Here is a 13,638-nt window from a genome sequence, read left to right as displayed (position 1 = left end):
GGAGTAACATGCGCAATGGATAAGGGGGAGCCTGTAGAAGTACTGTACTTGGATTTCCAGAAGGAATTTGATAAGGTGGCACATCAAAGATTATTACGGAAAATAAAAGCTCATGGTATAGTGGGTAACATATTAGGATGGATAGAAGATTGGCTGGCTGCCAGAAAGCAGAGAGTATGCATAAATGGGTCTTTTTCTGATTGGCAGGATGTGACGAGGGGAGTCCCACAGGGGTCTGTACTGGGGCCTCAACTTTTTACCATTTACATCAATGACTTAGATGAGGGGAGTGAAGACATGGTAGCTAAGTTTGCAGAAAGGTAAGAAAGTATGTTGTGAAGAGGGCATGAGGAGATTGCAGATGGGTATAGATAGGTTAAATGAGTAGGCAAAGATCTGGAAAATGGCGTTTAATGTGGGAAAATGTGAAGTTGTTCACTTTGGCAGGAAGAACAAAAAAGCAATGTATTACTTTAATGGAGAACGGCTGCATAATTCTGAGGTGCAGAGGGATCTAGTGCATGAGTCACAAAAGGTTAGTATGCAGGTACAGCAAATAATTAAGAAGGCTAATGGAATGCTATCCTTCATTGCGAGAGGGGTTGAACATAAAAGTAAGGATGTTATGCTTCAGTTATACAGGGCATTGGTGAGACCACACCTCAAATATTGTTGTGCAGTTTTGGTCTCCTTATTTAAGCAAGGATGTAAATGCATTGCAGGTAGTTCAAAGGACGTTTACTAGACTGATACTTGGAATGAGGAAAGGTTGGACAGTCTGGGCTTGTTTCCACTGGAGTTTAGAAGAGTGGGGGGTGATTTGATTGAAGTATACTCGATCCTGAACGGCCTTGACAAGGCGGGTGTCGAAAGGATGTTTCCTCTTGTGGGTGAGTCCAGAACTAAGGGGCACTGTTTTAAAACTAGGGATCGTCCTTTTAGGACAGAGATGAGGAGAGTTTTTTTTCCTTCAGAGGGTTGTGCGACTTTAGAATTCTCTGTCTCAGAAGGTGGTGGAGGCGGCGTCATTGAATATTTTTAAGGTAGAGGTAGATAGATTCTTGTTAGGCAGGGAATCAAAGGTTATTGGGGTTAGATGGGAACGTAGAAATCGAAACACAAGATGATCAGCCATGATCTTATTGATTGGCGGAGCAGTCTTGAGGGGCCGAATGGTCTACTCCTGTTCCTATTTCTTACATTATGTTCTTATTCAAAAAGAACCAACTTAGGCCTTGGCAGGTGCCCCAGAAAGAAGCTTTCATAAAGGTGAAGCAATTGTTGAGCTCGTCCAATCTGTTAGTGCATTATGACCAGACGAAAGAATTGCTGACATGTGATGCATTCCCCTACGGAGTGGGAGCAGTGCTATCTCATCGGATGGATGACGGCACAGAATGGCCAATAGGTTATGTATCAAGGACGCTCACCACAGCAAAAAAGTGATACTCACAAATAGGAAAAAAAGGCCTGTCCATCATTTTTGGTGTAAAGAAATTTTACCAGTATGTACACGGCCGCCATTTTACAATCATTTCAGACCACAAACCACGGTTAGGTTTGTTTAGTGAGAACAAGGCTATACCACCCATAGCATCAGCAAGAATACAATGATGGGCCTTAATTCTGACAGCATACGAATACACTTTCGTACATTAGGCCTGGCAATCAAATGGCAAATGCCAATGCCCTTAGTCATTTGCCTTTATAAAAAATGATAAGCACGTCCCAGTTCCACAGGAACTTGTTTTACTGTTAAATTTCTTAGATCCCTAGCCAGTAGGTGCTCAACAGATCAGAGACTGGAAAAGTCAGGACCCAGTCCTATCTCAAGCACGATAACAAGTGCTACATGGTTGGTCTCAGGAACTCGTATCTGATGAAATGAAACTGTACTTCAACAGAAGACATGAAATAACCAGCCAGGCTGGCATCCTATTGTGGGGTGTATGAGTGATAGTTCTTCCAAAAGGGAAGGGAGCCACTTTTAATTGAACTACACAGTGTCCATCCAGGAATTTCCTGAATGAAGGCCATAGCACACAGCTATCTATGATGGCCAGGGATGGATGGCAAAATAGAGAGTTTAGTGAAAAATTGTGTGCAATGTCAGCAACTGCAAAAGTTGCCAGCGACAGCTCCATTACACCCATGGGAGATGGGTCTCCCCATCTACCCTAGGTAGATCCTGGGTGTGGTGACACATTGCCCATGTTGGACCTTTCCTGGGAACAATATTTCTGCTCATTGCCGATGCCCACTCAAAATGGTTCGACATGAATGAGGTGAAGTCACCAACGTCGGCCGCTACAATTGAGAAACTAAGTCAGAGTTTTGCCATTCACGGACTACCAGAAGTAGTAATTTCTGATAACGGCAAGGCATTCACGAGTGCTGAGTTTCAACAGTTAATCAGCCTCAATGGTGTCACTCATGTGAAAACTGCACAGTATCACCCTTCCTCAAACGGACTGGCCGAAAGGGTGGTTCAAGTGTTCACGGCAGGCATGAGAAAGCTAACTAGTGATTTCTTGGCAACAAAGCTAGCATGCTTTCTTTCTCATTACAGGGCTACCACTCACACAACAACAGGTGTCACACCTGCGGAGTTATTATTGAAACACCGTCTCAGGAAGAGATTGAGCTTAATAATGCCAAAGTTAGAGGAGAATGTGGAAAGGAATCAAGGAAGCCAGAAAACTAGATTCAACTGGCATAACTGAGAGAGGAAATTCATGGTAGGAGAGCCGGTATACGTGAAGAACTTCGGGGAAGGACCAAAGTGGTTAGCGGGTGAAATAAGTGCAGTGACCAGACTATCTTACCACATGGAGTTGGAAGGCCAGGTCATCCGTAAACATGTGGACCATTTAAGGAAGAGAGAGACAAATCACCAAGATATGGTTCCACCAGTGACCATGACCGGGTCTACGCTTCCTTTTGAAAATACTCAACCCAGGACTGACATGTCTGGTGTTCCTGTAAGAGTTGAGGATACAGAACTGCAAATGCCCACTGAAGCACCTGATGTTCAGGCAACTCTGGAAAAGGAGGTTCCTGACAAACAATTTGAAGTTGTGGAGCTGCGACATTCCACACATACCAGGAAACCACCTGAAAGACTGAACTTGTAAACTCCTTACCCAGTGTAAATATTATGTTGTCTTGAAAAATACATACTTGTAAATATAATATGTATAGCCGAGTTAAAAGGGGAGGAATGTAGTAATTATGGTTTTATTTATTGTGTAATATAACGTTAAGAATAATACTTATTAAGGAAGATCACATGATCTGTCGTAACAAAAAGGAGGATAGCATGGGCTACGTAGGCAGACAGTGAGAGATGGAGTTGGAGTTGAAAGCACATGTGTAGTTGCTGCTGAGTATATTGTAAATAAACTTAATGTTTCCACCCAAGAAGTGTCTGCAGATCAACTCTATCACTAATAGTACAACTTGGCCACCCTACAACAGCTATTCGGTCCCTGAAGGAGCAATGTACCTTGTGCCACTCTCCACCCTTCTCCCCATAGCCCTTTCCTTTTCAGAAAGCAATCCAATTCCCTCTCGAATGCCTCAACTGAACCTGCCTCCACCACACTCTCAGGCAGTGCATTCCAGATCCTTATCATTCACTGCGTGAAAAAGATTTTCCTCATGTCACCATTGCTTCCTTTGTCAATTACACTAAATCTGTGTCCTTGGTTCTTGATCCTTCCACCAATGGGAACAATTTCTCCATAACTACTCTGTCTAGCTCCCTCATGATTTTCAATGCCTCTGTCAAATTTTCTCTCAACCTTCTCAGGAAAAACAGTGCCAACTTCTCCAATCTTTCTACATAATGGAAATTCCTCAACCCTGGAGCCATTCTTGTAGATCATTTCTGTACCCTCTCCATTGCCTTCACATCCTTCCTAACATGTGGTGTCCAGAACTGGATGCAATACTTCAGTTGAGGCTGAACCAGTGTTTTATACAAGTTTAACATAACTTTTTTTTGTATTCTGTGCCCCTATTAATAAAGCCTAGGAAGTAGTATGCTTTATTAACCGCTCTCTGAACTAGTCCTGCCACCTTCAATGATTTATGCACATATACACCCAGGCCCCTCTGCTCCGCCACCCCCTTTGGAATTGTGCCCTTCATTTTATTTTGTTGCTCTGTCCTCTTCCTACCAAAATGAATCACTTCCCACTTCTCTGCATTAAATTCCATCTGCCACTTGTCCACACATTCTACCTATCTGTTTATGTCCTTTTGGATTTCTACAGTATCCTCCTCACAATCCACAATGCTTACAAGTTTTGCATCGCCTGCAAATTTTCAAAATTATGCTCCGTACACCAAGTCTAAGTCATTAAAATGCATCAGGAAGAGGAGGGGTCCTAACACCGACCTCTGGGGAAGTCCACTGTAAACCTTCCTCCAGTCTGATAAACAATTGTTTACCACTACTCTGTTTCCTGCCACTCAGCCAATTTTGTAACCATGTTGCTACTGTCCCTTTTATTCCATAAGCTCTAACTTTGCTCACAAATCTGTTGCACAGCACTTTATCAAATGCCTGTTGGAGGTCCATGTACACCACATTAACATCATTATCCTCAACAACCCTCCCTGTTACTTCAACAAAAACTCAAGCAAATTAGTTAAACACCATTTGCCTTTAACAAATCTGTGCTGGTTTTACTTAATTAACCTTTATTTTCCCAAGTGACTATTAATTTTGTCCCGAATTATCATTTCTAAAAGCTTACCCGCTACTGAGGTTAAACTGACTGATATGCAGTTGCTTGGCTTATCTTTACACCCTTTTACGAACAGGGGTGTATTATTTGCAATTCTTCAGTCCTCTGGCTCCACGTAAGGAAAATTGGAAAATTATGGCCAGTGCCTCTGCAAATTCCACTCTCTCTTCCCTTAGTATCCTTGGATGCATCTCATCCAGTGTTGGTGTCTTATCAGCTTTAAGTACAGACAACCTATCCAATACCTCCTCCTTATCAATTTTAAACCTTGCATATGTCTGAAGTACCTCCTCTTTCACCATGACCTGCACAGCATCTTCTTCCTTGGTAAAGACAGATGCAAGGTATACATTTAATAGCTCAGCCATGCCCCTGTCTCCATGCTTAAATCCCCTTTATGGTCCCTGATCGGCCCCACTTCTTTTATTACATTTTTACTATTTACAGTAAAGTCCCACCTTTCGCGACTTCTTTGTTCGTACATATGCTTACCCACGCTTTGTACTTTCTACACAGCATCACCCACCATGTGAGCAATGTTCGCCTATCTGTGTTTTCTTTCTCTGAGAAGTCCCTGGAAGTGGATTCTTTCCATTAGCTTTGGTCGTGGACATTTAATTCTCTTTTTTAAGCAGCTTTCCAGAGGTGAGCAGTGGTGCCTGGAATAGTTGCAGCTGAAGTGCAGCCTGAATGGACAGATTGACCTGGAAATGTCTGAATCTCTTGGTCCTGAGCTGCAATAACAGCTCTGTTCAATTTTGAAATGTTCACCGATTTTGTCTGCCAGTTTTGAGGTGATTCATTTTCTCATGAGGGTTGCCTCTTATTTTCGATATAGGTCTTGTACTGATCAGAGGCTCCCACCCGTCTGGTGTATACAGGTACAACAATTTGCTGTACAGTACTGTAGCTGCACAAACCAATGCTGCCCTTGCTTTTCTGGAACCTATCTAATTGACTCCCATTGAAAACCATGTTCATCGTTCACGCTTTTGTCATTTGTGAGGCTTCGTTGGAAAGTAATCCCCCGCGAATGGCTGGACTTTACTGTATATGCCTAAAAAAGACTTTTGTATTAGCTGCCAGGCTCTTCTCAGGCACTTTCTTTGCTTCTTTTATTTGCTTTCTTGGTTCCCCTCAGAGCCTTTTATCTTCAGCCTGGTTCTTGGTTGTACTCTCCACCTGACAGCAGTCATACTTTTTATTCTTCATCTTAATCTCTATCTCTTTCATCATCCAAGGAGCTCTGGATTTGTTTGCCCTACCTTTCTCCTTTGCCCGAACAATCTCCACTTTAAAGGCAGACCATGTTCAGTCACAGTTTTGCCCGTCAACCTTTGAATCAAATTTATCTGGGTCAGATCCATTCTTACCCCAACGAAGTTGGCTTTCTGCCAGTTCATTATTCTTGCTCTGGATTGCTCCTTGTCCTTTTCCTGAATCTAAACCTTATGACACAATGATCACTGTCCCCTAAGTGTTCTCCTACTGAGACTTGATTCACTTATACCACCTCATTCCTAAGAACCCGGTTTAGCAGTGCCTTCTTTCTCGATGGACTGGAAACATACAGCTGTAGAAAATTCTCCTGAACATATTGTAAGAACTCTTGCTCCTCTCTGCCCTTCTACTATCTCAGTCTATATTTGAATAATTAAAGTCCCCCATCATAACTATTCTGTAATTCTTGAACCTTTCTGTAATATCCTGGAAAATTTGCCCCTCTACATCTTTCTCATAGTTGGCCTATAGACTACATCAAGCAATGTAATTGCACCTAGCTTCAGCCAAATAGATTCTGTCCTTGATCCCTCTGGGATATTCTCTCTCTTGCACTGCAATGTCCTCCTTAATCAATGCCGTCACCCCTCCTCCTTTCCTACCTTTCCTGAACACCTTGTGTCCAGGAATATTTAGTAACTAATCCCTCCCTTCTTTGGCCCAGGTCTCCGTTATCACTATAACATCATATTTCCATGTGGCTATCTGCACCTGCAGCTCAACAATCTTACTTACCACACCTTGCTCATTCACATAAATGCACCGTAACCCTAATTTAGGTTTTATTACTTTCCCCCTTATGCTGAAAGCATCTAATATCTTACTATTTCCTACTCTAGTGCTACCTGTCTCTCCCAGTATTCTGTACATCTTGCTATGCCTCTCTAGCATTATTTTTTGGTTCCCACACCCCTACCAAGTTAATTTAAACTTTCTCTAATAGTACTAGCAAATCACTACACAAGGAAATCAATCCCAACTCTATTTAGACATAAGTTTTCAGGCCTGTGCAGGTCCCATCTTCTCCGGAACTGAGACCAATGACCCAGGAATCTAAACCCCTCCCACTGCACCATCTTTTCAGCCACGCATTCATGTGCTTTATCCTCCTATTTCTATACTCATTTGTGCGTGGTACTGGGAGTAATCCAGAGATTACTAATTTTGAGGTCCTGTTTGCTAATTTCCTATCCAGCTCCCTAAATTCTGACTGCAGGACCACATCCCTCTTTCTATCTATGTCATTGGTACCAATGTGGACCACGAACCCTGGTTATTCACCCTCCCTCTGTCATGGTACTGTGCAGCCTTTCAGTGACATCTTTGACCCTGGCATCAGGGATGCAACACACCATCCTGGATTCATGTCTGCAGCCACAGAAGCATTATCTGTTCCCATAACTGTCAAATCTCCTATCGCTATTGCTCTTCCAGTTTTCTTTGTGCGCTTCTGTACAGCTGAGCCAACCATAGATTTGGCTCTGGCTGCACAGCCCAGATGAACCAACACTTTCATCAGTATTCAGAACTGAATACTGGCTTGAGAGTGGAATGCATTCAGGGGGCATCTGCACTGCCTGTCTGCTTCTTCTTGACAGTCTGATGGTCACTCATTCCCTCTCTCCCTGCACACTCCTTAGCAGCGAGATGACCACATCTATAAACCTGCTATCCAAAGAACTCTCAACCTCATGGATGCCAGCTGCTGCTCAAGTTCCAAAACCTAGAGCTCGAGCTGCTGCAACTGACAACCATATGTGCAGTAGGTGTTGTCCCAGACACAGGGAGCATCCTGGAGTTCCCACATAGCACAGGATGTGCAATCAAGAGGTTAAAGCTTCCCTGCCATTCTATTAGATAATAAAACTTACTACTTAAAAAAGGTAGCTCAGCAGATACTCACTTCCCTTCTGCTGACATCAGTTAAATACAGGGAAGTTAACTTTTTATTATCTTAAAAAAATTGCTTTTTAATTTACTAGCTCCTTATACTAACTCCCTAAATTTGGAGAAAGGAAAACAAAGTTACAATACTCAGAAAACAGTTAACTCACAACCTTCCTGTGATATCACAGTTTACAAACAAGGAGCAGGAGTAGGCCATTTGGCCCCTCGAGCCTGCTCCACCATTTAATAAGATCATGGCTGATCTGATAGTAACTTCAAATCTGCATCCCACCTACCCCCGGCAACCTATCACCCCCTTGCTTACCAAGAATCTATTCACATCTGCCTTAAAAATATTCAAAGACTCTGCTTCCACTGCCTTTTCTGGAAGAGAGTTCCAAAGACTCACGACCCTCAGAGAAAGAATTTCACCTCATCTCTGTCTTAACTGGGCAACCTCTCATTTTTAAACAGTGACCCCTAGTTCTAGATTTCCCCACAAGATGAAACATCCTCTTCACATCCACCCTGTCAAGACCTCTCAGGATCTTATATGTTTCAATCAAGCTGCCTTACTCTTCTGAACTCCAGTGGATACAAGCTTAGCCTGTCCGACCTTTCCTCATAAGGCAACCCGCCCATTCCAGGTATTAGTTTGGTAAATCTTCTCTAAATTGCTTCCAAAGCATTTACATTCTTCCTTAAATATGGTGACCAATACTGTACACAGTACTCCAGATGTGGTCTCACGAGTGCTCTGTATAACTGAAGCATTCCCTCTCTACTTGTGTATTCAATTCCCCTTGCAATAAATGATAACATTCTATTAGCTTTCCTAATTACCTGCTATACCTGCATACTGGCCTTTTGTGATTCATGCACTAAGAAACCCAGATCCCTCTGCATCTCAGAGCTCTCACCATTTAGATAATATGCTTCTCTTTTATTTTTCCTGCCAAAATGGACAATTTCACATTTTCCCATATTATACTCCATTTGCCAGATCTTTGCCCACTCACTTAACCTATCGATATGTGTTTGTAGCCTCCTTATGTCCTCTTCACAACTTACTCTCCTACCTATCTTTGTGTCATCAGCAAATCTGGCAACCATCCCACCCATCCCTTCATTCAAATCATTTATATAAATTGTAAACAGTTGAGGTCTCAGCACTAATCCCTATGGCACACCATTCATTACATTTTGCCAATCTGAAAATTAACCATTTATGCCTACTCTCTGTTTCATGTTAGCCAGCCAAAATCTTCTATCCATGCCAATATGTTACCCCCTATACATTGATCCTTTATCTTTCGCTATAACCTTTGATATGGCATTTTATCAAATACCTTCTGGACATTTAAGCATAGTACCAGTTCCCCGTTATCCACAGCACCTGTTGCTTCCTCAAAGAATTCCAATAAGTTGGTTAAACATGATTTCCCCTTCACAAAACCATGTTGATTCTGCCTGATTATCTTGAACTTATCCAAGTGCCCTGCCATAGCTTCTTTAATAATAGCTTCTAGCATTTTCCCTATGACAGATGTTAAGATATTTGACTTTTCCTCTCACTTTTCAAACCCAATTGTGCTGCTGGTCTGCTGCTGCTGCTATCTCCAATCAGCTCTGTGCTCTTCTTCTGCTCTCTGTCTCTCCCTCTCTTTTATCCTCCTCTCCTGCTGTTGTCTCCAAACAGGTCTGCACTCTTCTCCTGCTTTCTCTCTCTTTTTTTATTTTATCTTCTGCTCCTGCTTCTGTCTTCAATCAGGTCTGCGCCCTCCTCCTGCTCACTCTCTCTCTCCTTAGATTACATGGGTTCTTACTTTGCTGACAAGTCTGTGATGTGGGAACTTATCAAAAGTCTTGCTAAAGTCCATGTATATTACATCAAATGAGCTACTTTAATCGACCCACCACATTACTGCTGCAAAAAATTCAATTAGGCTTGTTAGACCTGACCCTTTCTTAATAAATCCATGCTGACTGGCCCTTGGTTAATTAATTTCTGTGTGGTGATTTATACTGTTCTTCAGAACTGGTTCCAATAATTTGCCCATAACCAAGGTTAAGCTGATTGGCCTGTAATTACTCAGTCTATCCCTTCCTCCCTTTTTAAATAATGGTTCAACATTTGCTTTCTCCCATCCTCTGGCACCTCATCTGTAGTCAGAGAGTATTGGAAAATGATGGAAAGCGCCTCTGCTATTTCCTCCATTGCTTCTTTTAGCAACCTGGGATATATTTCTTCCAATTTCAAAAGTGCTAAACCCCTTTATATTTCCTCTCTCACAATGTTTATCCCATCCAATATTTCACACTCCTTCTCAACATTATCTGTACCCGCCCCCCACCCCCTCACTTTCGTGAACAGATGCAAAGTATTCATTAACCATGCCTATATCTTTGACACACACATTTTGTTTTTGGTCTCTAACTGAGCCTACTCTTTCCTTAGTTATCTTCTTGCTGTTTACATATTCTGATAAGTCTTTGGGTTTTCCTTGATTTTATTTGACAATATTTTTCCAATATTTGCTTTCCTAATTTCCTTTTCAATGTCAGCTCACTTTCTAACCTCCTGAACAGGTTCATTTCCTAATACCAAGTCCAGGACTCTTCCTTCTCTTGTTGGGCTTGTTAAGAACTGGCTAAAAAAGTTCTCCTGACATTTTGGTTTAAGTACTTCATTGGCTGTAAAGCTCTTTGAGATGTCTGGTGGTCATGAAAAGTGCTACATAAATGCAAGTCTATCTTTTCTTTAAAGAAGTGTATGAATGGCAGGTCAACATTCCTGGTGAAAGGGATAAGGAGGGGGATCTCTGCCAAAAAAAGGAAGATTAGTTGAGAGGGAGGGAAAAAAACTTAGAAAGGAAAAGTAAGGGAAAAAAAATTATATTTTCAACATTTCATAAAACAATTCACATTTGAAGGGTTGGGACTTGACACACAATTCTTTACACTCTGGGCAAGAGAGTTTGATTGGCAGTCATCAACAATTAGCATGTCGATGAAAGGATATATGTGCTGTTACTCACCAGGCTTAATTTAATGTTACAAGTTTGATGGGCAACAAAAATGCTAATACAGTCAAATAATGGGGGATGGGTTAAGCACAAGATCTTGTTTACTTGCAATACAAATTGGTCAGTAACTTGTGGCAATTCGCAATTCATCAGGTATCTCCTCGTTGCTACAAGTTGCTGGCCAATTTGCGCATTAATCACAGAATGTGTCATTAAACCAACATTATTTTTCCAACAAAATCCGGCCCATTGTTGCTTATTTTTATCTGCATTGCATGAAAGGAATTGATTTGTTTCCAACAAGTGTACTGTTGAATTTGTTGTTCCAATTATTGCTTTATTCAGTACATTCATTAAAAAAGATCACAACTGCTAATTCTGACATATAACTGAAATTTTATATAAGACAATGTTGAAGCAATTTTTAAGTTTACAGTGAAATGTAAAAATACATTAGGAAATTAGGAAAATAAATAGTCAAATAAAGGTAAAGAAATAAGAAAATGCAGAGAGAAGGAAGAAATCTTCCCATACAGCCTCACCTCTGCACTGCTGTCTTTCAGGATCCCATTGATAACCATCTGTACACTGCTATAAGAACATAAAGACAAGAGGAGTTTCAAAGCGCAGCACTGTTTTTGCATTAATAGGAAAATAACAATATCATGCAATGCAGCAGGAAAAGTAAAAAAAGTGAATGCTACTAACTAATTCAGCAATGTTTTCAGTGACAAGCAACTGTTGCAATGTAAAAAAAGGTGTTTCTTTCATTTAATTACAAAGAACTAAATAAATATCTCATTGCAGATGAACACACTAGAACTATTTGGGATTGATTACGTTAGAGATTTATGTTTTGTCAATGATGAATTGTTGTTAATCCAATTAGAATAAAATCTTATGCAGTCCTGAACAATTAGTGTGCTCAGTTCTTGGAGATATCTTACCGTATATGTGATGGTTTCATCAATTTCCTGTGAGCTTATGGTATGGAAAACAATTGAGACCAGCAGACACCACTGCAACATCTTGTACCTGGACAATAATAACATGCAACCTTTATAAATGTTAACAAAAGCAAACTCTACAGCACTTAATTCATTTATATTATCATTCAAAAAATACATGGTGACCATAAAGGGTTGTTTTGCATTGGTATATTGGAATGAGTTCAAGTTTAAACTAATAACATTTTTACAAGTTTTGACACGCAACATAACATTATGAGAAGAAAAAGTGTTTATGCTTTATAGATCCTTCTACGTATGTTTTCAATTAAGTATGTCTATTAATTTATATTGCAGTAAGTATTTTCATAAACTTAATGCAATGACTTGATAGTGGGTTTAAAATAAGGGAATTCTCTCCATCTATAAACATTTCATTTTCCACATATCTTTGTTATTTTATTCACTTACAGATATAACTTTGTACACAGAAAAATCAATTATAATAGCTCAAAGTACATCATAATAAGGTTAGTAAATAGCCTAAAGTGAACATGAACAAGCATAAAGATAGAAAGCAGTTATGCATGCTGAAGTACAGAATTGTCACGCAGAATTTAAGTTTTATTTATCCTTTTATTTATAGAAGCGGTATATACATATATTGACGTTACCTTTAAAGAAAAGCCAGTCTTCACAACTTTTCAAAATTCTTCTGATCAACTTTTGGCTGTTTTTTTAAGATCACTTGCTGGAAGAGCAGTGTTGAGTGTGTGAGTTGCAGTGGTTGTGAAGAGATTGTGAGGAGGTGGTGCGGCAGTTGTGTTGCTCCCTCTGCAGGTTCACAGGCTAATCACAATCCCCGAATTAATAATAGAAGAGGAACAACAAACCCTTCAGGAACAGTTCCAGGGGAGTTTCATTACAACTGCAGCACCGTCAGGTGGGGGTATAGTTGCTCTGTAGCCATACACCGAAGGCAAGGCGGGACTTTCAGTCACGGCTCAGTTAAACGACTGCCAAATAAAATTGCATCTAATAGTTACATAATAGCGGGCTGTTCAGGAATGGAGCAACTGTTTGCGAAGTAAAATCCTCCAAATCTAAAGATCTCATCATCTGCACTTACTACAAAACATAAATAGCAAAAAAAAAAGCAATTTGTAGCTTATGTGGCATTTTCCAATATTTTGATTCAAACTAGAACACACGAGAAGTAAAATTACAAGGCAGTCAACATGTAAAATACACGAGTATGTCCCTTAGAATTGGAGGAACCAGAATGAAACAAGAATTAAACGGCAATGATAGTGAGTAGGCAAGTTTTCAGAAGGTTGTCAAAAGGGCCCAGGCCAGTGTTCGCAGCTCTGAAAACGGCCTCTGTTTGCACTGTTCCTGGATTCTGAGCGCCAAAAACAACACATAACACGAGAACAGCGTGTGGGTGATTTACTCCGGCAACCTTTGGCTGACATGTCGAGGGGGTCATCCAAGCAACGAATAATAAAAAAAAAACACAAATAAACGCGCGGTGAGTTCGACTATATTTGTCAATCCCACCCGCACGCCCCCGGCCTCCCGCAGCTTGAAGACTTTCTGACAGGTGGCGTGAGTTCCGAGTCAGCTTTCATATTCACAATGATGAGGGTGCACAAAGTGGAGGGAAATAAGGATGTTTCAGGTCATGAAATTTAGAGGGTTACACAGGGTGATCTTTGGTGTCTCCCATACGCTGTTACAGGT

General features: G+C 40.9%; 1 protein-coding gene across 4 annotated transcripts in view; it reads right to left on the bottom strand.

The window, feature by feature from the left end:
• LOC144689662 (EGF-containing fibulin-like extracellular matrix protein 1) overlaps positions 1–13,216 on the bottom strand; it is a 186,154-nt gene extending 172,938 nt beyond the window's left edge. The window contains exons 1-3 of one of the 4 annotated variants that reach the window (XM_078556927.1): positions 12,570–13,216; positions 11,896–11,983; positions 11,491–11,539 (exon numbers count right to left, since the gene is read on the bottom strand). In XM_078556927.1, coding sequence (XP_078413053.1) covers positions 11,491–11,539; positions 11,896–11,976 — 130 coding nt within the window. In that variant the 5' untranslated portion in view covers positions 11,977–11,983; positions 12,570–13,216. The remainder of the gene's footprint in view (positions 1–11,490; positions 11,540–11,895; positions 11,984–12,569) is intronic. The other 3 variants (XM_078556929.1, XM_078556928.1, XM_078556930.1) reach the window with 3 other exon arrangements.
• Between the last annotated feature and the right edge of the window lie 422 nt (positions 13,217–13,638).

Source organism: Cetorhinus maximus, chromosome 14 (genome assembly GCF_964194155.1).
Source record: "Cetorhinus maximus chromosome 14, sCetMax3.hap1.1, whole genome shotgun sequence".
Classification (NCBI taxonomy): Eukaryota; Metazoa; Chordata; class Chondrichthyes; order Lamniformes; family Cetorhinidae; genus Cetorhinus; species Cetorhinus maximus.
Note: the sequence above shows the minus strand (reverse complement) of the source record. Positions and strands in the feature narration are given on the sequence as shown.